The sequence below is a fragment of the Scleropages formosus genome, chromosome 2, assembly GCF_900964775.1.
Source record: "Scleropages formosus chromosome 2, fSclFor1.1, whole genome shotgun sequence".
Taxonomy (NCBI): Eukaryota; Metazoa; Chordata; class Actinopteri; order Osteoglossiformes; family Osteoglossidae; genus Scleropages; species Scleropages formosus.
The window spans coordinates 32,925,801-32,951,359 of NC_041807.1; the positions used below are offsets into that span (position 1 = coordinate 32,925,801).

The 25,559-nt window shown below is 46.2% G+C and overlaps 1 protein-coding gene across 2 annotated transcripts in view; it reads left to right on the forward strand.

The window, feature by feature from the left end:
* lama5 (laminin, alpha 5) overlaps window positions 1–25,559 on the forward strand; it is a 76,626-nt gene that overhangs the window by 8,215 nt on the left and 42,852 nt on the right. For both annotated transcript variants that reach the window (XM_018737711.2, XM_018737712.2), the window contains exons 3-8: window positions 14,543–14,660; window positions 17,958–18,076; window positions 18,905–19,075; window positions 19,994–20,091; window positions 23,018–23,133; window positions 25,078–25,196. In XM_018737711.2, coding sequence (XP_018593227.2) covers window positions 14,543–14,660; window positions 17,958–18,076; window positions 18,905–19,075; window positions 19,994–20,091; window positions 23,018–23,133; window positions 25,078–25,196 — 741 coding nt within the window. The remainder of the gene's footprint in view (window positions 1–14,542; window positions 14,661–17,957; window positions 18,077–18,904; window positions 19,076–19,993; window positions 20,092–23,017; window positions 23,134–25,077; window positions 25,197–25,559) is intronic.

Sequence of the window (25,559 nt, forward strand, 5' to 3'; positions counted from 1 at the left end):
AAGGGGGAGGGGACACACCCAGGACAGGACACCAGTCCATCGCAAAGCACCCCAAACAGGACTTGAGCCCCAGACCTACCAGAGAGCAGGACCCAGCCAAGCCCTCTGTGCCACCGTGCTCCGCTAATGCAGGATACTTGTGTGTCAGTTTGCTTTCACTTTCCTATCTAGTTTGTCCTATACTAGAGTTTGCCAGGATACCCAGGTGTACTCAGACTTTCCCAAGGCCATAGTTTGACCCAAATTGCAAGCTAAAAGGTCCTGGTAGCTGTCATGGTGTGTGGGCAGTCATCTCCCAGCTGCTTACCTGCCTGTCGGATGGCTTGGTCTGAGTGTTGACAGTGGCATGGCAACGTTCAGACCCTTTCCATATACTTTCAATACCCTTTTTTATAACTGGGAATGGAAGGCACACAAACATCCAGCCTCTGATGCCCAGAGTCCACAGTCTTTTTTTCCCAAAATGGCCCAACATAACTGCTAAGATTAGTACTTGGCACTGCCTGCATTCACACACTGCCCAGCTTTGGAAAGGGGCACGACCTTCTCGGCTCTGAGGAATCCCTGCGGCCTGTACATCTCCACTGACCCATTCCCCATGATCGCATCACGAACGCTGGTAGGCTGTCGCTCCACACCTGGAGACGTTACTCATTTTCAACTGCTCCTTTGCCTGAGCTGGGGGTGGGAGATGGGCCTTCAGCTCTCTGAGACTGCATCTCCTTGTTGTAGCAGAACATAATTGCTCCATGAGTGTATGTATGACAAATAATGTAGATAAGGAATAGATAAGGAGTATCTATACTGTATAGAGGGTGTGTGTGTGTATATATATATATATTTTATATACATATATATAAAAAATACTGCCTATATTTTACCCACATACCACACCTTGCCTTGCGTTCCCATTGTCCTCCATGTGACATGTTCCTTGCCGTCTTCCGTTCCATGCAGATAAAGTAGATGAGAAAGCATGCAGCTCTCGGATTCCCTGACTCCCTCCACTCCCCCCGCTCCCCTTGTCAGTGCAGACTCGATCCACAAAGCTTCCACTGTGCTGGGATACAGGCGGGGGACAGATTACCTCACTCATCTTCCTGCTCATCTCGTTCTGTCTATCGCTTCCCGCCACCCTCCCACCCCACTCCCTCCCAAATGTCCTTTTTTACCCCGACTGACACACCAGCCTCTCTATACCCAGACTCCACACTCCCACTGACTTGACCATGTTACTCATCTCTCCCATGTCTTCTGCTTACTGTGGTTGTCTTGTCATCCCCCCCACCGCACCCCCGTTGCTGTTCTCTGACTCTTTCATCATGTTTACTGAGCAGGAAAATGGGGCCAGCCTGACAGCAGGGTGGAGCAGCTCATACATGCTGACCTTAATAGGAGAGAGGCTTGGTGATGCAGCGGGTAGAGGGGGGCAGATGATGGGGAAGGTGGGGGAGATCCTGCTAAACAAGATGAGATGCATCACTGGGCAAGCTGGAAGAGGAGGAGGGTATGGGGAGAATATGGGGAGTTACTGCGAGCTAGAGCTGGACACCGCTACGTATATCTATCTTAACAGTGCCCAGACTGTTTTCCTAGGGAATATCCCTAGAAACACGGGAAATACAGTTAAACCTGGTAATATCTGTGTAATTGTGTGCAGTTTACAAATACTAATATAGTACAGAGTAATGTACCACACACCAGTAATTCAGTTCAGACATTTGGATGATGCAAAGAGATAAAGAGGAATACACTGGAGGCCATAGCTTTGTACAGTTTCTCTGTGAATTTGTATGCGTGTACAAATGTAAACGTCCACAAAGTAGTCCCAGACTCTCCAGGTCAAACATTATCCCAATGGCTCATTATTACAGGAAATCTAGTGGAGAAAAAACTGATAGTTTCCTGAAAATCACAATCAGTGCTTCTTGTGACCAAATCAGTGTTTTTGCACAGATCTGGGGTCTACTCCTGATTTGTAAGGTAATTAAATTGTATTATGACTGTTCTGTTTTGCAGTTGGGGTGCGGTGGCGCAGTGGGTTGGACCGCAGTCCTGCTGTCCGGTGGGTCTGGGGTTCGAGTCCCGCTTGGGGTACCTTGCGACGGACTGGCGTCCCGTCCTGGGTGTGTCCCCTTCCCCCTCAGGCCTTACGCCCTGTGTTGCCGGGTAGGCTCCGGTTCCCCGTGACCCCGTATGGGACAAGCGGTTCTGAAAATGTGTGTGTGTGTGTGTGTGTGTGTGTGTGTGTGTGTGTGTGTGTGTGTGTGTGTGTGTGTGTGTGTGTGTGTGTGTGTGTGTGTGTGTGTGTGTGTGTGTGTGTGTGTGTGTGTGTGTGTGTGTGTGTGTGTGTGTGTGTGTGTGTGTGTGTGTGTTTTGCAGTTCGATGAGCTGCTCTGTAATGTGATGCTGCTGTCTGTCACATCCATTGATGATACCGTATTAAGCAAGAAACCTTTACAAAGTCTGGTGTTCGTCTGCAGTGGTTCAGTGCTCGTGCTTTAACCCTCCTCCTCCCTGGACATGTCAATCACCAATTGTCAACATACGGATGATGTAAAAACAGCAGGGAACTGTGACCCCCGCCCTCTGACGAGCTAGAGGTCAGGGAGATGTTGTACATGTGCAGACTGCTCCACTGCAGAGGTCTCCCACTCATCCCCCCTGTCCCTTCATTCCTCCTTTCTTCCCTCTCCATCGGCTTCGACCGTGTCTCCATTCCAGAGCTGCTGTTAAGATGAAACGCAGGGCAGGCAACTCAGTGCTCTTTAAGGTTAACCCTTAACAGCATCATTCTAAACCAGGCTTTCTAGATCCAGCTACATGTGCAGAGTCTCAATGGATGTGATTTACTGCGCCACTTGGGTACTGAGATAGTTTCAAGTTACTCTCTGTGCGAGATGCGCTGAGCTGATGTGATGGGCAAGTTCATCAAAGCAACATTTTCTTTAAGATCTAAGAGGGTTTTAAAATCAGAGGCATCAAAGCCTTATTAAGAGGAATTTTTATCCGTTATAATGGTCTAAATTAATCAGGGGGGTGCGGTGGCGCAGTGGGTTGGACCACGGTCCTGCTGTCCGGTGGGTCTGGGGTTCGAGTCCCACTTGGGGTGCCTTGCGACGGACTGGCGTCCCGTCCTGGGTGTGTCCCCTCCCCCTCCGGCCTTACGCCCTGTGTTACCGGGTAGGCTCCGGTTCCCCCGTGACCCCGTATGGGACAAGCGGTTCTGAAAATGTGTGTGTGTGTGTGTGTGTGTGGTCTAAATTATAGTCTAAATCATATAAAGAATTTATATTGTAACACAGTGTTTTTTTTTTTTTTGTTGGGCAGCACAGTGGTGCAGTAGGTAGTGCTGCTGCTTCACACCACTTGGGCTGTTCAAGTGTGGGCTCAATATAGCTCATTGTGTGTAAAGTTTGCATGTTCTCCCTGTGTTTTCACGGGGTTCCTCCCGATGCTCTGGTTTCCTCGCACAGTCCAAAGACATGCAGTTCAGGTGGATTCATGATGCTGAATTTTTGTTAGTGTGTCAACAGGTGAGTGTGTATGTCTGTAGCCTGCAATGGTTTGCCATCGCATTCAGGGTGTACTCTCCCTGGGTTTTGTATGTCGACTGGCTCTTCTGGACACGTCTTTGACTCCCATTTCCCACTGAAACACAGTACTGTGCTATTAGGCTGTGAAATGTGTGAAGAGTATAAAGAAACACTCTAAACTTCCCCTGATAAAAGTGTTGACCGCTCTGCTATACAGTAAATAATAATAGAAAGTTTACTAACTACAGTAATAATGATAATAAACAGACTAACGAAATGCAATAAACAAATTAAATGGCCATGGTAGTGTTTGTTTGCTCTCTTGACAAAACCAAATCCTTTGGGAAATTTTACAGGGGGAGGGGGGTGCTACTGACTCTGTGTTTGAAATGTTGCCTGCATTTATTCAGATAGGTGACACTTCTTTTCCAAGTAACTTTGGAATGTTAAGCTACTTACAGTTATTTACCTGTTTGTACAGCTGGGTAATTGTACTGGAGCAATTTAGGGTAAGTACCTTGCTTAAGGGTATTATAGTTGGAGGTGGGATTCAAACCTGTGACCTTTGGGTCCACAGAAAGTACTTCTAACCACTGCAGTACCAGGTAGCCTGTACTGTACTATGGTATGCTTCATTACTACCCTTACTGTACTATATGAACACTGTCAAAATGTATCTCAGATTTTTTACATATTTCTAGTGCAAAACTTCTAGTGATTACAGTCCAAATGCATATTTACTGCTGGTAAAGTCGCAGAAGACAGTGCCGAGTGCCAAGGAGTGTAATTACCGGGGTAATGCTATGTGGGGGCTTGTATTCTAGAACTTTCCAACTCCTCAGAGTCACCTGCGTTACTGTAGCGTTTTTATTCCGTAATGTACGATTAAATCAAAATGAGACGGGGAATTACAGCGACCCCTGAGCTCCTCCAGCTTTCTGTCCACCTGCTGCTTCGGGTTCGTCCCCGTTGCTTGGGTTTCCGGTGAACCTTGTAACGGAATCTGGGTTCGAAGTCATTGACAGGTACAGGGTGCTTATTTCTTTTCAGCCCATGTAACGGAAAGGACAGAAGGGCTGTTAGAGCTGCACCCCCACCCACTCACCCACCCACGTGAGTTGCTCCTTTCCTTCTCACAGAAGCTTCTTATCTGGATTAGTGCAGCTCTTTCCCTCGGGCATTTGGAGTTTCCTCCACTCCGGTGCAAACGTTGGAGCAGGACATCAGTTGCACTGCCCTCCCACCAAAAAAAAAAAAAAAGAAAAAGAAAAGAAAAGTCTAAGGAAGGTGTAGAATAGTTTTGAAGTAGACCGTGGAGGAGGAGAGAGCTGCGATGGGGGACCAGATCCACTCCTGTCAAGACACGCTTTGCTGCTTCTTCTCTTCACAGCACGTCCTTTATATCCCTCCTTCTGCTCCGTGCGCCTCCTTAACGCCGCTCTTTATGTAAAGCTACGATTTGACCTAACAAGCAAGAAAAGTTGCCGGAGTCACGTTTCTCTTGGTATTGTGTTCACCGCGACATTTTGCAGGAGGTCACAAGCACTTTCAACGTGGGCTAATTCAACATCTAAAGATGGACTGAAAATGGGTCCTTTTTTACTTTCCTACAACAGAAATCCCTGTTTGTTTAAGTTTATCTGTAAAATTTAAAAAAAAAAAACATGCGGCTCTGCCCTGTTTCCGTGAAAAGTGGTCATGGAAACGGCTCACTTTGTGCCAGCAGGAGATGTTTTAGATGGAAACTTCCCTCATTTGTTGGCTTTCAGAAGACGGCTGAGAGGCCCGAGTTTCGCTGTGAAATCGAGGAGATTGTGTTCTTATTTCTGTTGTAACTACACCGGAGCTACAGGTCATTACATCTGTTGTTTTTGAGGCAGCGGGTGGTATAGTGTTTAGCACTCCTGCCTTTGGACCTGCTTGCAGGTTTGAATCTCACCTCCAGACCTTGAGCAACATAATTACCTTAATTTGCTCCACTAAAAATACCCAGATGAAGAAATTGGTAAATAATTGAAAGTAGGTGGAATGAGCTGGATGAAGGCACATGGGACATGTTCACTGGTAAGAGATTTTTACAGGGTGCTTGCAGACAACTTGGGACCAATCAGACAAAATTTAAGTTATTTATCATATTTACTTGACTGTTTTAATTGCTGTACCGCAGCAGTTTAATCCCTGAGAAGATTTTCTCGTTGCAGATCAGTTGCTTAAAGAGCTGATTTCGCGGTGCTCTAAGGGTAAATGTCGTGTAAGAGGCGCTGGTTCTTCATGACCCCTGGTCGTGATGCTATCTGTCTCTGCTTACATCTAGACCTTTTCATGCTCTGAGCTTTGTGGGTGACCTGGCTGCAAAACCTCTGCATTCCTCTCCACCTCCTCCTGTTGTGTGTCATAAAAGTGTCCCCCCAAGGGCCGCTGTGGATAGAGCCCAGTACCCCGGAGACGAACCGCGGTCATCGGGAGTTTTGACTGGGTGCTGAACTGTTACAGCAAAGGCCGTTTCCTCATTTAGCTGATGGACCAGGCGCACCGTTCGTGTTCGTGGTGTAAGAGGAGCACGAGGCAGTATTTTTGATCATACCTTGTTTTCCCTTGGGGCGATAGCTGCCATTATATTTATATTTACTCAATCAGCTGACACTTCTCTTCAAAGCAGCACACACTGTGCTATGTACAATGATTTACCCATTTAAACAGCTGGGTATTTTTACTGTGTCAATTAAAGTAAGTACTGCATCATGCTCAGAAATGCAGTTTTTTGAGGTCTTTGCTTTGCAAAGCAAGTGCTTTAACCACTTCGCCATCTGCTGCCTGTCAAGGATGTTGCTAAGATGAAGTCCACGCTTGCTGAGAAGGAAACGTGACCCTTCTGGGGCAGTTTTAAACCAAAGTGCCTCCTTGTGTTGTGCCTCTCGCAAGAAGGCCACAGGACACATCTTGTCTTTGAGGTCCAAATACACGTTGGTGTCATTGTACTGACACAGCATCTCTATTTTAAACTGTACCACCAGTTCATATTATTCATATGACTTTATTAAATATTATTGGTCTTTAACCATTGAAGGTAAACCAGCCTATATTAATAGATCTAAATAAAACAAGTTATTACAACACTAACAATTTCACCAAAATTGACATATAAAAAAAATGACCTGTTATGACTGGCACTGTACGGACTGTACTCTAATTGCACATTCTGCTTATAAAGTCAGTAATAATAGCTATCTTTTTGCACACAGAGAAAGAGATGGGGCAGAGAGTGCTACTAAACTGCATCTGCTGTGCAAAACTTAAATTAAATACAGAAGAAAGCTGTCGTGTTGAAGGGTGCAATGATGCCAGAATATTTTCTTGATTAATTTCTATGTTACTGATCTAACGAAAGCTTCCTGTACACTTGAATTGTGATGAATGTTTTCCACATGAAAGGGCCAGGGTGTTTTCAAACCAATTTCTTTGAGAACATACTGCTTTAGATGAAAATCAACTGAAAGAACAAGAAAAAACATCACATGTGCACTACGACATATCTATAAAGGGTAGCTGAGCTTTTCCAGTTGGGATGTTCAGCGCTTTTTAGGGGAAGCAGAGTCAAGCTGGTGCCAAGATCGTATTATTATAGCTGGTAGCAGGGGCTGTTGTGGATTTCCTTTTAAAAAAGAAAGGGTTACATAACCAGAGAGGCCTTTTTCAGTCAACTTTGTAAGAGGTCTGGACCGAACCTAACAGGGAGTATTAATTTCTGCTTCTTCCATTGCCCATTATTTATCTTTGCATAAGTGGGTTTGGGGATCTTGAAAGAGTGGAGTCAGTGTCCGATGTTGGCGTTTACTCTGCTCCGCACGTGATTTGAGATGATGGTCTGTGTATCGCGTAAGTGCAGGACGACTGACGCAGACCAGCACTGCGAGTTGCCGCTGACTTTATCACCCCTCCAGCGAAGCTTGTGATGACCGCTGCCCTTCCACAGATGTCCTTTTCTAAAGAGCCAGAGCAGATAAACCAGCGGGTATTTATAGCATTCCTCAGCTCATGACACGTGAGCTTTATTGTTGCTCGTTTGTCAGTGAAGAACCATCACAATGTAGAGAAGCGCACTTGGAGTTGCGCGATAGTTGGAATCACGTTTTTAGATATTTTGATATTTCCGTCAGGGCGGTGCAGTGAAACCACAGGCTGCACTGGTATCTTACCTCTCCTGGGCTGTGGGTTTGAATCTGGCTCAGTCTGTCCCCGACAAAATCCAGCGTGATGGATTGGTGTCCCGTCCAGGGTGTATCCCGCCTCATGCCCTGTTGGACAAACAGTCGACGAAGGTCTAAAAGTGGTGCTTTGTTCGTAATGTGTAATTATGGCACCATGCGATGTACTAGTTCTTTTTTAAAGCTGCCAAAGGGAAGTCTGCAGACTGCAGGCCCGGAGTGCGGCGGTGTGCTTTGTGCGGCTCTGCCGAGTGTAATTGTGTCCCGTTTCCTCAGGAAGCTTAAGCCACCCACATGATATTGGCAGCTGATGCATGTGTGTCCGGGGAGGGGGGGTGCTATGTTGTGTGTTTACCCCGGGGCTGGGTGATCTGGGGTATTCTGTTCACACCTGCTCAGGATGACGGCACCGTCCAACCCTGCTGGCAACCTCCCCCGTCAGCCCCCCTCCCCGCCCCCCAGCAGCCTCCTAAAACAGCATGCGGCGACAAGGCTCCCAGTGTTCCTGCGTGATTACAGAGTCCGCTAAGTGCAGATTATAACGGGCCGCTGCAAACAGATGTTCTTCTCTGTGGCGGGGGTTCGGGATTTAGTAAATTCCAGCAGGAATTACCACGTCTGAGAAGGTTAACATCACCTGGGAGAATGCTCTCCTCGTTCAGGTCTGCCTGAAACTCCCTGGCCTTTCCGTGCTCCATCTCTGGGTAACATGGGCTGGCTACTGCTGTCTTGTTCATTGCGGCTATTAATTACCGTACTGATAACGTTTTATTTTTTACAGTGCTATCAACAATATTCTACGATGGGAATATTATGAAGGCCAACCTCGCACATTTCTCATTTGTTCTGCCAAAAAATGGCCGAGTGTTATTCTCCAGATGCTCTCCAGAGTCTAATTAGAGCTTTCCGACTGAACATCTTATCTCGCTGGTTTCCCGTCTCTTAGAGTGGCCTCCCCCAGCAAGACCGCTCTCCTCCACTGGGGTCCTGGTGGACCTAGTTGGGAGCGGGAGCGGGAGTGGGAGTGGGAGGTTGGGAGTGGGGAGTGCTCTCCAGAGACCTTGAGATGGAAATGCAAATACCAAGATGGTTAAAGACCACTTTCTTCAGTAGCTTTTCTTAGAATACCGTAGAAGCAACAGGATCCTAACATACAATCCCAAACACACCATGCTGTCTGCCCTCATAGAATATACAGTGATATACTGTATGTTTTTGTCATGCGCACAGCGTGTGCGACATTTGAGGTGATAAATGAGCATTTCAGCAGAAGAAGGTTCAGCCCCTTTAGGCGCATCTGTCTCGAGGTGGAATCCGGCTTGGATCGCGTTCCAACTTGCAGAATGAGACAGACGGCCTCAACGGCAAGAGGGGGGTCTTTGATTGGAGTAAGAAGATACTGCGATCCCGCAGGCCTAGAAGACGGTGCTCTTTTTTCTTGATACTTTGTTTTGTGTCTTCCGCGTGCCTTTGGCTTCCTCTTCAACATCAAGCACACTGGGCTGATAGCGTAGGCGTAGTCTTGAAGGGTGCTGTAGTTTGGGGTCTTTCAGGCTGTGGGGATCTTGAAAAACCCTTTGAAAATTTAATTGTTTCTAAGTAACTTTTGCATTTTTTCCCACCAAAATGATACGCTCACTGAGCTCCCTGGTGGGCTGCTGAGGGATGCCAAGGTGGCCAAGGGCAGGGCTCTACAGGTCCATGGTGAACGTAGAGCCAGCGGGAGCTGCTGTGGAATCTCAGGCATCTCCTCTTTGTGACCTTTTCCAGCAGCACATAAAACCCCCATTGCATGTCGGCGATGAGAGTTCATTCATTCCTTGGTGGAATTACTCCCAGGGGGTGGCAGAAAGTGCTTCTCTGGGCTTGCATCTGCAAAGGAGCGGCAAGGGGCACATGTCACGGACGGACGGACGGACGGGCAGCATGTGCTGCTGTTCCACGCTCTGGATGGCCAGCCTCTATTGATAGACGCAGCTGTGGCGGTTCTCGTTTCAGCTGGCAGGCCCCGGTCCCCACAAGCGATCCTTTATGCATTAGACGCCTCTGCTCAAGCTTCCACCCTGGATCTCTGCCCCAAATACTTCCCAACACAGAAGACTGTCCCAGGGGGTCTCTCAACCTCCTCAGGATTATGAGACCTGCAGACGGACAGAACTGATGTGGGAACGGGGACACAGATTTGGTGCAGGACTGGGTGGCTGTCCCTCAACGACTCGGGCAGCATGGTGTTTGACCGTGCTTTTAATTATTAAAATCCCGGCCCTTGGATCCAATACAGCTAACTCTTGCTTTACAGCTGCTCAGTTTGGGATTTCTTCACACTTCCCCAGGCCCATACCTCGAAAAAATTTGAAATAAAAAAAGCAAATATAGCAAAATTTAAAAGAATAAAAAAAATACAGTGACCATGCAGGCAAGGATCTTGAAACGTACAGCCGTCACATGTTGGAGCCATTAGCTTGCCACAAGGGAGAGGCGCCATCGATGCCCACGCTGGTGCTGTGAGTTCACCTACCGTGATCGCTGAGGTGTAAGTGACAGGTACAAGCAGACTCACACATCTTCATGGTGCACCGTTTACCAGTACTATGGTGCACCAGTACTGCGAGATTCTACTGGAGACACAATGGCATTGGATGCCTTTCCTTTGCGGCTGCAGCAAACTTCGTAAATATCTTATAGGTAGTGTTGAACTGGTAACGCTAAACTTCCTGTAGTGTGTGTACACCTGCGTGAATCTGTGTGTGCCTGCCCTGTGATGGACCGGCGTCCGATCCAGGGTGTATCCTGATCACACCCTGGACTTACCTTTCAGGATAGACTCTGAAGGTCCATAACCCAGCATTAGGATCAACGGTTATTGATAGTGGCAGGATGAATGGCTACCTATGAACATATACAGTATGTGCTCTGTTCACTTTATGACCATTCCCCTTGCAGCTGTTCTTCAGCGGAACATTTCCCCGTCGTAAAAGGAGAGGTTACTGAACCGTAGTAGTAAAGGTCCACGTGTCAACCAGTGTCATGGTGTATCTCACGAGAAGTGAACATTTGTGCTGTTCCATGGATTGTTGTGAAACCCCAGCAAGTCCCACCAGCATCTGCTCCACAGGTTGTAGGCGTAGACACTATCAGATGTATTATGTCAGTGTGTTTTGTACGCCGTCCAGGTGTGGAATGGGAACGAGGCTGATGTGTGTAATTTTTGCTGTCAGGTAGTGTCACACGTTGGGCCTGAGTTTATAGGGCGATCCCACGTCCCGGGGCTGTGTTATTCTTATCTTGGCTGTGAGTGCAAAGAATGCGGAGCGAGTCAAAGTGTTTGATTAATTATTAAAGAAATTAAGGAGCTCAGCGATTCGTGGCATGGCTTTGTAGGCTGTTGTTCTGCAGTAAAACATCTTTTATGAAAGTCTCACAGAGAGAGTCCCGCTGCGAGAAAAACAAGCGGAGAGAACAAAGGCGAGACTCAAGACCGTGAAAGAGTGAGGATGGTATTGTGTGTGTTTCGTAACATTGGCGCGTTCAAAACTGGACTGTAATGTCGTGGGACACAGGTGCACACCAGATATTCTAAACTCATAAGTCACAGTTAAATCAAAGCTTCTTCGCCCTCTAAAATGTGTCATCGAGGAGCTGCGTATACTCACCACGCTATAGTGGAGATTTACATTTACATACTAGAGCTCTCACATTGGGAGGTACAGTGGCGTAGTGGGCTTGGCTGGGTTTTGCTCTGTCAGTTTTAGTTTGGTACTTTACAGTCACTGGAAGAGTGTAGACAGCACCAGAACATTCTAGAAAGAACCAAAACATTCTAGAAAGTATCAGATCCAAAAAAGTACTGGAATATTCAATGTTTGCAACCTGGTGCCAAAATTTGCGAATTTGTGGAATATTTTTCTAAAAGCTGACGTATCTTACAAAAGTATGATTAATCTGGCAAAACTCAAAGGAAAACTCAAAAAATTCAACATTAAAAACTTTGGTTTCATTGTCGAATGCATTTGTTTATGAGTACTGATGTAACTTAACTTGAATCCAGTACATGGGAGGGCAGTTTGTTATCCAAGAGGGTCAAAATAATGCAGAAAGGAAGTGTTTTTTGGGATTTGCACTGAAGGAAACTGAAGGAAGCCTCTCGAAATTTCACTCGTGCTTGTGCATGTACGCTGAACGCAGTGCAGATGGGAGTCCTGTAGGCGTCGTAGTGACGGGGTCCGAATTATGCCTTCGGTGCTGAGAAGCTTTCGCTCACGACACCTTTGTGATCTCTACCAGATGTGCTTCTGTCGCGCAGATGCTCAGGGCAGTGGTCACACAGCGCTTGCAAAGCACAGTTGCACCGTAGCGACGCCTTCGGACGGTGCTCCTTCCTCAAGGGGGGCGACGGACTCATCATCCCGTACGTTAGCCCAGAGATGTCTCCAAGTGCACGTGCTGGGATCGCCTTGTGGTGATCTCTCGTGCACAGCTGTTTTTGAGCCCTACGTTTATCAGGGTCACCGTCAATATTGTCAAGACAATGAAAGTGTAAATTGCCATGGTGCACCTCTCTCTCTCTCTCTCTCTCTCTCTCTCTCTCTCTCTCTCTCTCTCTCTCTCTCTCTCTCTCTCTCCCCCCCTCCCTCTGTTGTGTTTTGTCCACATAACTCAATAGTTACATTTATTCATTTGGCAGATGCTTTTCTCCATAGCAATGTACATCTCATGGAAAACACAATGTGTACATTAGCAGAAAGAGAGACTTAGATGCAATGTTCATCACACGAGTAGCTGCTTAAAGTTTCATCCAAATCGACAATCCCTAATCACAATTTTTTTTTTATTTACATTCCACGAATAGCTGCATGAAAGTTTATGAGCTACTCAACAGTTATGATCTTAAAATTATAGAGCATGAACATTTATACTTTAACATGAACTTAAGAAATCATGGGAGAAGTGAGTCTGGAAGAGGTGAGTTTTAAGACCCTTCTTAAATATAAGGAGAGATTCAGCAGTTCTGAGTGAGAGGGGGGAGGTCATTCCACCACATCGGAGCCAGAACCGAAAAGTTGTGCTTTCTGGAGATGAGACACGCACTGTTCTGCAGCAGTTTTTAAATCTCCATTAGACATGTGCAAATGGAGAGAGGTGGGAGGCGGAATGTGCGGTGTGTCCGTCAGGAGGCTGGCGATAGGATGGTGTCCACCCCTCCGCAGCAGTCATTAATGAGCTGGACGGGAACTCTTATTTTGGGAATGAGGTCCTTGAATCCAGACCGATGACCTGGCTCTGGATGCTGATAACATGTGAGGCTGTAAGAGCCAAAGAGCAGCAGAGGCAGACCTAATTTTCAGAGCCGCCGACAGGCGTAGCGCTGCTAGAGAGGTGTCTGAAATCTGTGCACGATTCCTTCCTCTTTTTTTATTTAATAGAAACGTCAGGGAATCAAGCGATAACGTAAGTGCAAGTGATACCAGAAGCGCTGGACCGCCTGGAATCGCACCAAATGAAAGCAGTGTGTCACCCGGGGCAGCAGCCCTTGTGAACTTTCTGCCCCCGGCGGATTAGCGACACACCACACCGTGTGTGCGCATGGGGCCGCGTGAAGGATGATGCTGTCAGATAAAACGAGAGAAAAAGAAACCAGGTGCATTCTTGGTTGTATGGAAGCTGATGTGGAGAAACATCTGGAATGTAAATGGACAAAATAAATCTATGCAATCACTGACACACCTACACACTCATTGTCTGAACTGCTTGTCCCATACAGGGTTGCGGGGAGCCAGAGCCTAACCTGGCAACACAGGGCGTAAGGCTGGAAGGGGAGGGGACGCCAGTCCATCGCAAGGCACCCCGAGCAGGCCTCGATCCCCAGACCCACTGGAGAGCAGGACCCGGTCCAACCCACTGCGCCACTGCACCCCCCCCCCATTTCAATCATTTTTTTAAAAATAAGGAGTCTCATGCAGCCAGAATTAGTCAACCTTGCAGCTCAGCGTTGGCTGCATATCAGACACACTAGAAACCAAGATCATAACAAATTATCTCAGCTTGTACAGCTTGTACTTTGACTGATTGCATACTGTAAAAAAAAATATATATTATTTTATTGCTCATTGGACTCACTCAGTATCAACAGCAACATTTTATATTCCATTTCGCGTTTCACTTCCTACGTTTGCAAGGACAGATTTGAACTTTGGCTGGCATGGTGGTGCAGCAGGTAGCACTAGTCAGTGAGTTCGGACATGGGTTTGAATCCAGATAAGTCTGTGTGGAGTTTGCAAATTTTCTCTTGTTCGTGTGGGTTTCCTCCAAAATTTCAAACATTGCATTGCATTGCAAATTGCTGTGTGTGTCTGTGTGTGTGTCTGTGTGTGTGTGTGTGGCAGGTTTGCCCTGTGCTCACTGTGTGGTGGGTCTGGGGATCGAGTTCTGCTTGGGAGGCCTTACAGCGGACTGGCGTCCCTTCCTGGGTGTGTCCCCTCCCCCTTCGGCCTTGCGCCCTGTGTTGCCGGGTTAGGTTCCGGCTCGCTGCGACCCTGCTTGGGACAAGCGGTTATTGACATTGGTTGGTGTGTGTGAGACTTTCTCTGTAATCAGTGTGTGATTCCCTTACATGAACTGGTCTCCTGCCCAGGGTGTCTCTACCTTAAATTGTAGTCCTCTGGGATAGCCCTGCCTTGGACAAGTGCTTATTAATAATTAATAATAGCTGCATGAATGGAGAAAAAACTTATACATGTAAACTTTGAGCTGTGTATTTCTGTCCATGTTTTCTTACTTCTGTTTGCTTGTTATCCTTAACAGCTATTCCATGTGGCCTACGTCCTCATCAAGTTTGCCAATTCCCCTCGGCCTGACCTTTGGGTGCTGGAGCGATCCGTTGACTTTGGGAAGAACTATCAACCGTGGCAGTTTTTTGCATGTGAGTATTGGTTCTGTAGCAGCTTTACTGTCCTCGTTAGTCCAGCGTTGATCCAGATTTCACTCATTGAGTTTTCAGCTCTAAGCGGATTAGTCAAACTCTCCTTTGACCCTAGGAACACACTGAGCGCACATCGGCAGGTTGAAGACAGATTCATAAATGCAGCACAGTAATAGAGAATGAAACCCTCCCAGACCTTGAAAGCAAGGTAAAAATAAGCATCCACTGCAGAACCAGAGTTTTCCATCATAGTGGCACTATCTCTCAGCGACACATCATATGTCCATCATTCAGGATTTGGCAAATCTTCAGATCACCTTCCCCACATTACAATGAATGATTTTTCTGTGCCTTGATGAGTTAAAAAAAAAAAAGAATTTTTTTCATCTATCTCACTGGGTTTAGGTTGGAACTTTGGTGCACGCTGATGGAAATATTGTGGGGTCTTTTTTTTAAACATTTATTTATTTTGTTGATACTTTTTCCCCCAAAGTGACTTACAGTGTTACAATTGTTTACCCATTTATACAGCTGGCTATTTTAGGGTAAGTACCTTGCTCAAGGGTACTACAGCCAGAGGTGAGGATCAGACCTTGTAACCTTCAGATGCAAAGGCAGTAGCTCTAACCACTATACTACTCACTGTCCCCTTTCCTTTCTTTTATATGAGCTGGTTTGCAAGTCCGTTGTAGAGCAGCTTACCCGCACTAAAGGAGCTTGTGTGTTTTTTTGCTGAAATGTGTTGAGGCATTAGTTAAATCGGAACATAAGGAGAGCTTTGTATGCTCCAAGTCGTAGGATTGATCCTCCTGGGGGAAATGTTAATAAACTCAATGGCTCCAGTACAATACCTCAACATATTCATGAGTAAATGTTTTTTTGAATTACTGGGTGAAAGTATCTTAAAGACAATGAAATAATAAAGCATGTCAGCATACCCACAACAATAACCTGTCCCTGACCTTTCGTACCACAGTACAATTCTCTTTGCTCCTTTGCTCATTCCAGGCTTTCTTAATTAAGTCACATTTAATTGCATTGCTCTGTTGTTTGTTTGCTAAATAAAGAGTTCTCTGTTCTGTTTAATTCCGTGAATTTAATTGTTGGAGTAATTTTTTCTGTTATTTTGTGGTCTGGAGGGAAGTGCTGAGTTGGGAGAACATGTCTCCATGGGGCAGATTTTGGGAATCCTTCAGCGTCCCCAACCCCCCCCTCACAAGATCCTCTCTGGGTTTCTTAAGAACGATAGTGACACTGTGGGATATAGAGATGGTGAACTGCCAGCACTCTTGCTCTTGTTTCCGCTTTGAGCGCAAGCACAGTGATTCTTTTGTCCTGTGCAGTCAGTAACAGTATTATTGCGGGAGGCTGCTCTCCAGTCCTGGACTCACCAGGTTTCCCAAAGAGACTCCAAATATCTTATGACTCATTTCAATACTCAGAATTGTCACTTTTGTTCAAAAATCTCAGTAATGCTTTTGTGACGTACTGGCATCGGGTAGTCTAGTGGTTACAGCCATTGCTTTGCCCTCAAAGGACCCTGGTTTGGATCGCAGCTCCTGCTGTTGTAGCCTTGATCAAGGTACTTACCCTGCACTGATACAGTAAAAATTACCCTGTTGTATAAATGGGCAAATAACTGTAAATAACTTTTGGTAGTTTAACACTGTAAGTGACCTTTGAAGAAAAGTGTCAGCTCAATAAATAAAATGTGAACGTCAGTTTCTGCCGCACTCTTTATTTAGCGAACAAACAATGGAGTGATGCAGTTAAATGCGACTTAGTTAAGAAAACCTGGAATGAACAAGGTGCAGTTTGCCAAAAACTAGCTGGTAAGAGAAATGTGGTGTCTCCACGGCAAAAACTGTGGCACAAGGAATGTAAAATCTTTCCTGAGCCCTGAGCCCTGAGGCCTGAGGTCACAAACCCATCACAGCCTATCTGTGTGTGTGTGTGTGTGTGTGTGTGTGTGAGAATCTTAAACAACCTGTGTTCAACCGGAAGCCACAGCTGTCAATCCAGGTGGGAGAGGGTGACATTCCTGAAATATTTAGAGTTTGCGGACTGTGGCCCTTGCCCACCATCCCCTACGCTCCTCATCTCAACATGGGGGGCACAGAAAGCACTTGTGAGGCAGCCTTCCGTGTTTTTAACACAAACTGAGGTAAAGCATTCCTGCATTAAATCAGTTGTTATTTGATACACAGAGAGAGGGCACAGCCCAGACAATGCGTCTTTTCAAGGGTGCCCTAGCGCTTGCATGGGGATCGCCTCGATCCACACCCACATTGGCGTTTGCAGGGAAAGGAGCCAAGGAGAAGGCGAGCCGCTGCCCCCCCCGGGGGTCGCATTACTGTTAACTGCCTCCATGTGGATATTTGATTCACTCCAGGACAAGTGCAGGTTATGAGGGTATGGAGACGGAGACGCTTTGCAGGCCGTGTTAGGTGGCACACGTTACGGTCGGCTTGGGTACGAGAAATCATACTTTACAGGTTGCAGACAGTGAAGCTGTGCTCATGTAAACTTTCCGGCCCAGCTGTGGACTTAGGGCAGTGCAGAAAGGTGGCCGTCTCCCTTTTTCAAGGAAACCTCAAAGCATCTAAGGAATGTGTGCAGTGCCTGTGGGACGTAATAGGTCCCTTGGAAGCCTGCCTCTGTTTGCAACAGCTTTTACCCTGTTCCAGGGGCACTATTTGTGGGTATTGCAGTACCATGTCCTTGTGGGGACCCATGTGGAGTTACTTTCTTGCTGATCATATTCAGCTTTATGCCTCTGAAACAACAACAGTAAATCATGTATAACAATATTTTTTATGCTGAGTCATACCCATTTATCTGATGCTTTTCTCCAAAGAGACTTACAATTATTTACCTATTTATACAACTGGGTAAATTTCACTGAAGCTATTTAGGGTAAGTACCTCATTAAAGGATACTACAGCCAGAATCAAACCAGTAACCTTCAGATCCAAAAGCAATAGCTCTCACCAATACACTGCACATATGGGGGGTTCAAACCCAGGGCTGGGTGTTTTCCCGAACCCCCATGGTGTCTGCAGTTCATAAAACACCTTATGTATAGTGATAGTTTTTCATGTCAAGAGCTGGATATTTAGCTGGGACATTTTCAGGTAAATGCCAACCTCAAGGATGTTACTGTAGGACTTCTCCTGGGATTTGTAACAACAACCTTAATCTTCAGGTCATAGCTCAATTAATCACTCTATTACCTGCTACCCTACATAGTGTCCTACATGTTATAGGCATTGTTTTATGTGTTCATGTCTGTTTCAGCTTCTAAAAGGGACTGCATCGAACGATTTGGCTGGATAAGCGTTGAGCGCATCAACAAAGATGACGATGTCATCTGCACCACCGAATATTCCCGGATCGTCCCTCTAGAAAATGGAGAGGTTGGTGTGCTAAAATTTTTGATGTTAATAGCATTGTACAAATGTACTTTTTCTCCAACTTTTTACTGGTAGATACATGATGATAGGTAAGCGTATGGTAGATACGGAAGTCTTTTTTCTAACTAAATCATGTGGAATTCATAAGAACCTTGGTATACAGCTATGAGAAAAGTCTGTAAACCCCTTGGAATTATCCAGATTTCTGCATTACATACATACATACATACATTTTCAGAACCGCTTGTCCCATAAGGGGTCGCGGGGAGCCGGAGCCTACCCGGTAACGCAGGGTGTAAGGCCGGAGGGGGAGGGGACACACCCAGGATGGGACGCCAATCCGTCGCAAGGCACCCCAAGTGGGACTCGAACCCCAGACCCACTGGAGAGCAGGACTGTGGTCCAACCCACTGCTCCACTGCACCCCCCATTTCTGCATTAATGGCTCCTAAAATATGATCTGAACTTCAGATCATATTTTAATATATCTGAACTTAAGATCATATTTTAATAATAATTAAATGTGGTCTTAATAAAGAACTCATACAACACCTTATAGTGCCATTGCAGCTTTGAACAAATGTTTCAACAGTCAAGGTCATTGATAGAAAGGCGATGTGAACCAATAATGATAATAATATCTTGAAAAGTGGAGTCAGGTGTTCCAGTCATTGAATCAAGCTTAGTGTTGATAACTATGGAATACTATGGTAAATGTGTTTTTTTTCGGCAAATTTTAAATGTCTTGTGTGCAAAGCCTTTGTATTGTATCCAGCTTATGTAGATGGACTGTTCTCAACTGGGCTCTTCTTTCTGCCTTTGTGAGCACAGATCGTTGTGTCCTTGGTGAACGGGCGTCCAGGGGCGATGAACTTCTCCTACTCCCCTGCGCTGAGGGACTTCACCAAGGCCACCAACATCCGTTTGCGCTTCTTGCGAACCAACACTCTGCTGGGGCACCTGATGGGCAAGGCCCTGAGAGACCCCACGGTCACGCGCAGGGTGGGTATCTGTGCCTAGCCACAGGGAAAACAGGGTGATCCCTTGAAGGGCAACATATGTGTCTCATTTGTGTTCGTGCAGCCGTGATACTCCAGCATATCAATAGACATGCATGCATTACAGGTACAGTACAGAGACCCTATAGGTACTGGGTCTCTGTGAAGTCCTTGTGCACTTTGAATTTTTAACAGCTGCACTCCTATATAACACAATCTGTAAAATGCAGCAGAGAGGGAATTTATTCACCTTTTAGCATATGCAGTGAAGGGAATGTTAACTTTCAGCATATCCACCATCATTTTGGATACATGGCGTATCACCATTTTGAAGTTCCCAAAAACACATTCTCTCGTTGTGTTTGAGTTATGGCACTGATCACATTTGTTACATTAGCACATCTCTCCAGGAAAAAAATCTAATGGGGACAAATCTGAGGATCTGATCAATTGCTTCTGCTGAAGCCATTTGGTGTAGTGTAGAGTTCACAGTGTGTAAAATCTATGAAATGAATTAGAGCTAATAAATGATCAACAATCGTATTAAAATCTTAAAGAAATTCCCTCTCTGTTGTGCAGTTTGTTTGTAAAAGTGAATTTACTGAAAATTCCAGCTGCACAAGAATTTTGTAGACACCCTTCACTCCCAACTTTGTCATGGTTTCAGCATGCGTTTATGCGTTCATCACACACCCACTACAGCTGCCTGTCACTCCTTGGAGTCCATGTCACATACCAAGGTAAAAGACAGCATCAATGAGGTGCATCAGCTCACCGGTTGCCGAATAAACCCCCCGGATCATAAACACTGCTCAAAGCCCATGTTTGACATGCTCGATCATAGTCTTCATTGCTTTGGTGGCCTGCAATGGTTTGTATATTTTTAGTCCAAAAATATTACTGTCCCCCTTTTCACCTTCAGTATTACTACAGCATCAAAGACATTAGCATCGGTGGGAGGTGTGTGTGCAACGGACACGCTGAGGCCTGCAATGCCAAGGACCCCAATGACCCCTACAGGTGAGATGCACTTCTCTGAGAACAAGAGATCAAAAATAAATACAAGTCGTTTTTACCCTTACCTTTTCATCAGATTCAAAACATTGCAAAAGTGAAAACGGAGCACCAAGGTTGTTTGAATCTGAAACTCAATCCTTCTGGTCACAGTTTCTTTAACCGCTACGCTCACAAGAGCTTTTGAGGCTCAATTCCTGCAGCTCATGTATGGGTGTCTGTTCACATATGTGCGTGGGTGTCGTCAGCACACAGATATGCAAACGTTTGTTGGAACAGATCTTTGGTTAGCACTCGAGGGCAAGAGACCCCATCGCTCCAGCAGACTCACACCAACAAGCATATGTGTACATGTCCCAACAGGGCTCACGACAGGGGGCTGAGGGTCATCCCCAAGGGGTGCTGAATGAACGCCTTTCCGATGATCCTGCACAGGCGTCCTGCCTTTTATGCGCAGGATATGTGATGTGTGCTTGCACCGCATCTGTTCTCCTTCAAAATTGTTACCTCATTGTACCGTGTTATAAGAATTGGCAAAATTCGCCAACGTTGAGAGATATTCCCAGGAATAATTTATTTGAACATCCCCTGGCCAAAACATTGGTGGAAAAGTGCAAAATGTCTGCTGTGTACTAAGGCCAATGGGAGGACGTTGGAGAAACATTGAAGGAAAGATGTTTTCATACTTTTCATACTTGTTTTGCTTCTGGAAGCAACTTGGGGGGCCTTCAGTTTACACACATAGAAATGAGCAGACAAGCGAAATACTTGTTTTGCGTTCAAAACTGGATCACTAAGAGATAATACCCTGATCTGGTTGAATGTCACTGGTATGTTTTGGTTGTAACTGTAAGTAGAGAGACCGAAACATCAGGTGCTTCTCGAGTAGCACGATGGACCTGTCTGGGGTACAACTGCGTTCTTCGACGTTGGTTCTCCTTGCTGCATGTTCTTACCACGTAACATTGTCACAGCTGAAGAACGTGATTTCAGAAATAACACGCAAAGAGAGAGTTCTTCAGTGCGAGAAAACAGAAGTTTGCAAAGTATGCATGCTATCAGCCCACACACCTTATTCACCAAGACGACTTACGCTGCTAAATACACTACTTACACTGGGTCACTCATCTTGAGTCACTTTGAACTGTGGGAGGAAACCAGAGCACACGGAGGAAACCCACACAGACATGGGGAGAACATTCAAACTCTACACAGATCGAACCCACATCTTCTCACGCCATCCAGACCCTGTGCGATAGCAGCGCTACTTTGCCACTGTGCCGCCCCATGGCTTGATGTGATTTGTCGAATATTCTTGGCTGGTTGCAGCTCTCTGAATGCAACGTTGACGTTGACATGGTTTAAGAGGGAGCAGGAGGCTACTGCGTTCTTCGCTTTGATGAGGGACGTTTTCCAGATAAGATGGTGAGTGATGGAGGCTGGGAAGGACATTCATCCAGGAAGGGAACTCCTCATGCTGTCTGCATTTGGGAGACAGAGATGACACAGCCCAGCACTCTGCCCTGTCAGGGTCTTGTTTCTCTACGTTAAATTAGCGAATTAGCTGACATGAACCAGGCAGACCGGAGACAGGCAGTTTGTATAAGATTTGGGAGAATTTGTTTAGATTTGGCACTTTGCTGTTGATGTTAGTGGTGAATTATGGGCATCACTTAGTGCATTTCCTTCACTTTGTGCATGTGTTCATTGCGTGGTTTTAGGGTGTCGCAAAAAGCCTGTTTCGCTTATGTCGCTGTGTAAGATTTTGATGAGTTTTTTCCTGCGTCAACGTGTGTCTTTCCTTAGAGCACAGCATTGGAGTGTGTGTGTGTGTGTGTGTGTGTGTGTGTGTGTGTGTGTGTGTGTGCCATGCATGAACGTGTTTGAAGACTCTTCAGTAAATGTTCGGAATGGGTAGAGGTGCAGTGTGGGCGGGTATACCGTGGGATGACTCTTCTCTCACATGCATAGTTCATTCCTGACAATCACCTTGTAAAACTGCACCTATAGAGAGAGTACTAAACCCCCAATTACCATAAATTCAAATGGGAAAACGGTGAGCCACCTCTCCTCCCCCATGAAACACAATGTACAGTTCCTCCCTCGTCTTTTTAATACAAACAAAATATCATTCAAAACCAGGAATTATATGATAAAAACTCACAAGGTTTCTGCTCACTGCTCACTTCTGCTGTCTGCTTCTGGTACCTGCTCACCTTGTGTGGTGTTCCATATTTCCAAGGTGCAGGATTTAGATTTAAATTTAAATGTCTGATCTCGTATGGCATTTCTCGGGATTGTGAGCTGACAGCTTGTTAAGGAACTTTAGGGTACAAATTACATTGGTTTGTAAAGTCTTGATTCATGTAGAAGGAGCCTTCGGTATATGAGGGACATCTGTATTTGCAATGTTCATCCTTATTAGTGCTGAACAGCAGAAGTTCTAAGAGTGTATGGCCTGAAGTTCAAACGCTTTCCGACAAAAAGTGGAAGAATATCTTTGCAGAGTATTATGTCTCCATGAGTCTCTAATGGATTATGAATAAAGGAAGGCTTCAGTTTGTAAAGTCAGATCACTGAATCTGACCAGGTGGGTGACGGCTGGGGTACGAGGGTCTGCAGGTGAACAGATCCCTCCTAGTGGTGTGGGCTCACCTTTGCACGGAGGGCAGAGCTGCTCATACCCAAGTCCAAATGGGGTAAGTTCATATGTTCAGAAATAAACGAGATTACAGAAGAGCCTGAGTGTGTGAGTGCACTGCCATGAGTAGCAGTAGTCTTTAGTAGCTGCTCAAATTTGAAGGGATTGTTCTTTTTGCCCTTCAGTCTATATAGATGGTTGCCAACAAGGGCCCTTGTGTCATGTTGCCGTTTTGCTGTTCTGTTCCGTGTTCAAAAACACACTTTATGTCCATCTTCCTTTTCACTGCAGACTCCAGTGCGACTGCCAGCATAACACTTGCGGGGCCTCATGTGACCAGTGTTGCCCTGGATTCAACCAGATGCCATGGAAACCAGCGACTACAGACAGTGCCAACGAATGTGAACGTGAGTCCTGACCAGAACCCTTCTTCTGCACGGCAGCATTTCACAAGATCTGTGCTTTTCCCCTTCTTCTTTTTTAATCCTCCAAGTTGCAGAGAGTGCACATGATCATGAATGTAATACCTCCTGTAAAGACTGAACAGCAGTGTGACCACGCTGGACAGAACTGTTATCACAAGTGGAGGCAATAAAGTGCTGCTGCAGCAATGAAACATGTCTTTCACAGAGGGCTTTGGAGTATCCAAGACTTTGATAGCAGGTTACAAATAGCCAGACGGTGACAACACCGGCCCAACAGCACAATTGTAGCTTGGGTTCACAAAGGAATGATTAGACCTCTTCCCTGCTCGCAAATCCCTCCGTGCACATTCGTCCTGTTTGGCTTAAGAAATTTGTCAGACAGAACAGCTGCCAGATGTGAGTTCAGGCTGTTCAAGTGCTGCGGCTGCACGTTTTGCCTGTAATTATTGATTTCCAGCAGCTGCCAAAGGGAAATGTGTAATGACATTGACAAATTAAACACAAATCATCTGCCGCCTGCACTGGAGTCAATATATCCCCGATGTTTTTATTCCAAGTCACCTTTTATTCCATCCCATTGTTATGATGGAAACATTTTTCTCATCTTACTACTTGTTCCTGTTACACTCATGCCAGGAGCTCTTACATTGTTGCATTTCTTCTTTCTCTCCCTCCTCGAGGACCACGTTCTGTCCACTGTTTCTCGTCCTCATGTACGTCCCCGTCTTTGTGTCCCTCCCCTCTGTGAGCCTGTCACACCTGCCGTTTGTGCACTCCAGGTTGGAGTCGTGTCACGTTTCGCCACTTGTTTATTCAGAGTGCTGTTCTGTGTGTGTGTGTGTACGTGTTTGTTGATGCACATGGCCTCGTCTCTCCCACCAAGTGACCCTGGTGCCCCTTCTCGCAATTGACAAAGGAGTGAGTGGACAGCAGATTCCACATGCTAAAATGTCACTCCTTCCCCAGGAATGCTGTTCATTTTGTGAAATCTGTTAATTCAATAGTAGCTGAAACGCTTCACTTTGTACTGCGGTGTTAATGAGAGTGAGTGTGAGTCAGTGGCCCGTTCCACCATCATTAAACAAAAACACATTTAACAAAAGCATGTTTAAAAAACTGGAAACTAGAAGATCTAGATTACAGGTGTACAGGGTAGTTCAAGCCGTCAAGTAAAATGAGATTGTCATGGTTGGTTCTGGAAGGAAGCGGCGGACCCAAGTGCAGTGCGGGATTCGTGGTTTATTTAGGGAAATCCAAGAGTGGAGGTCAAGGGACAGCCAATCGGTCTTCGAGGTGCGAACGTCATTACAAGGAGAATCGAAAAGGCAAGGTCAGTACACTGGCAAAAGTTCGATGATCATAGGAAGGTACAGAAACGTAGGAGCAAGGGACGGAATCGGGGAGGGCGTCAGGGAACAGGAGGGAGTGGAGCAAGAGGCTAGGAGATCGCTAACAAGGCTGAACAAGGTTCCGTATCAACTGGTGGTCTGACGCAGCCTTTTATGCCCCAGTCTGTGCCGCGCCCCAGGCGTTCCGCATCGGCTCGAGGGTGTGGGCGTGACAGAGATGAACGTTAGACACTTCACTGCAATTCCAATAAAATCAAAAGCAAATAAAATAAAAGCATCATCTAAGCAAAAAAATGAGTAATTAATTACTTGAACTGTGAATTCATTTATTTTAGCTCATGCTTTTCTTCAAAGTGACAGATAACTATTCACTCTTTCGCACAGCTAGATGATTTTCACTCAGTCAGTCCAGGGCAAGTACCTTAGTCGCAGGAGGTGTGATTTTACAGTGGGTTCTATGAGTGCCAGGCAGCAGCTCTAACTATTATGCCCCCTGCTGCCCATTCCTTTCTTAATCCTTCATCATGTCCTGCCCAGCTATGTATGCTGCACACTTGGTCTTGTGATGTCTCCTCAGCATGCAACTGCAACAAGCATGCGCTCGACTGCTACTATGACCCCGAGGTGGAGCAGAGACGGGCCAGCGTAGACCTGCAGGGACAGCCGCGAGGCGGAGGGGTGTGTCTGGACTGTCAGGTGGGTGTGCAGACAAACAGACACCTGCATGCACACTGCTCACAGGGTACCGACCCATCGCATGAGCATCATGAGTTCCTTCCCAAAGTCCAAAGACGTATTTCAAGTGGACCGGTGACTCCTAAATTGCTCTAGTGTGGAGCTGCTAGTGTTGGTAGTGGTGGTGTTGTGGTTATAGCTGCTGCCTTTGGGTCTGAAGGTTGTGGGTTCAAATGAGCAAGATATTTTACCTGAATTGCTCTAGCAAAGGGGGTGTGGTAGCACAGTGGGTTTGGCTGGGTCCTGCTCTCTGGTGGGTCTGGGGTTCAAGCCCTGCTTGGGGTGCCTTGCAATGGACTGGTGTCCCATCCAGGGTGTGTCCCC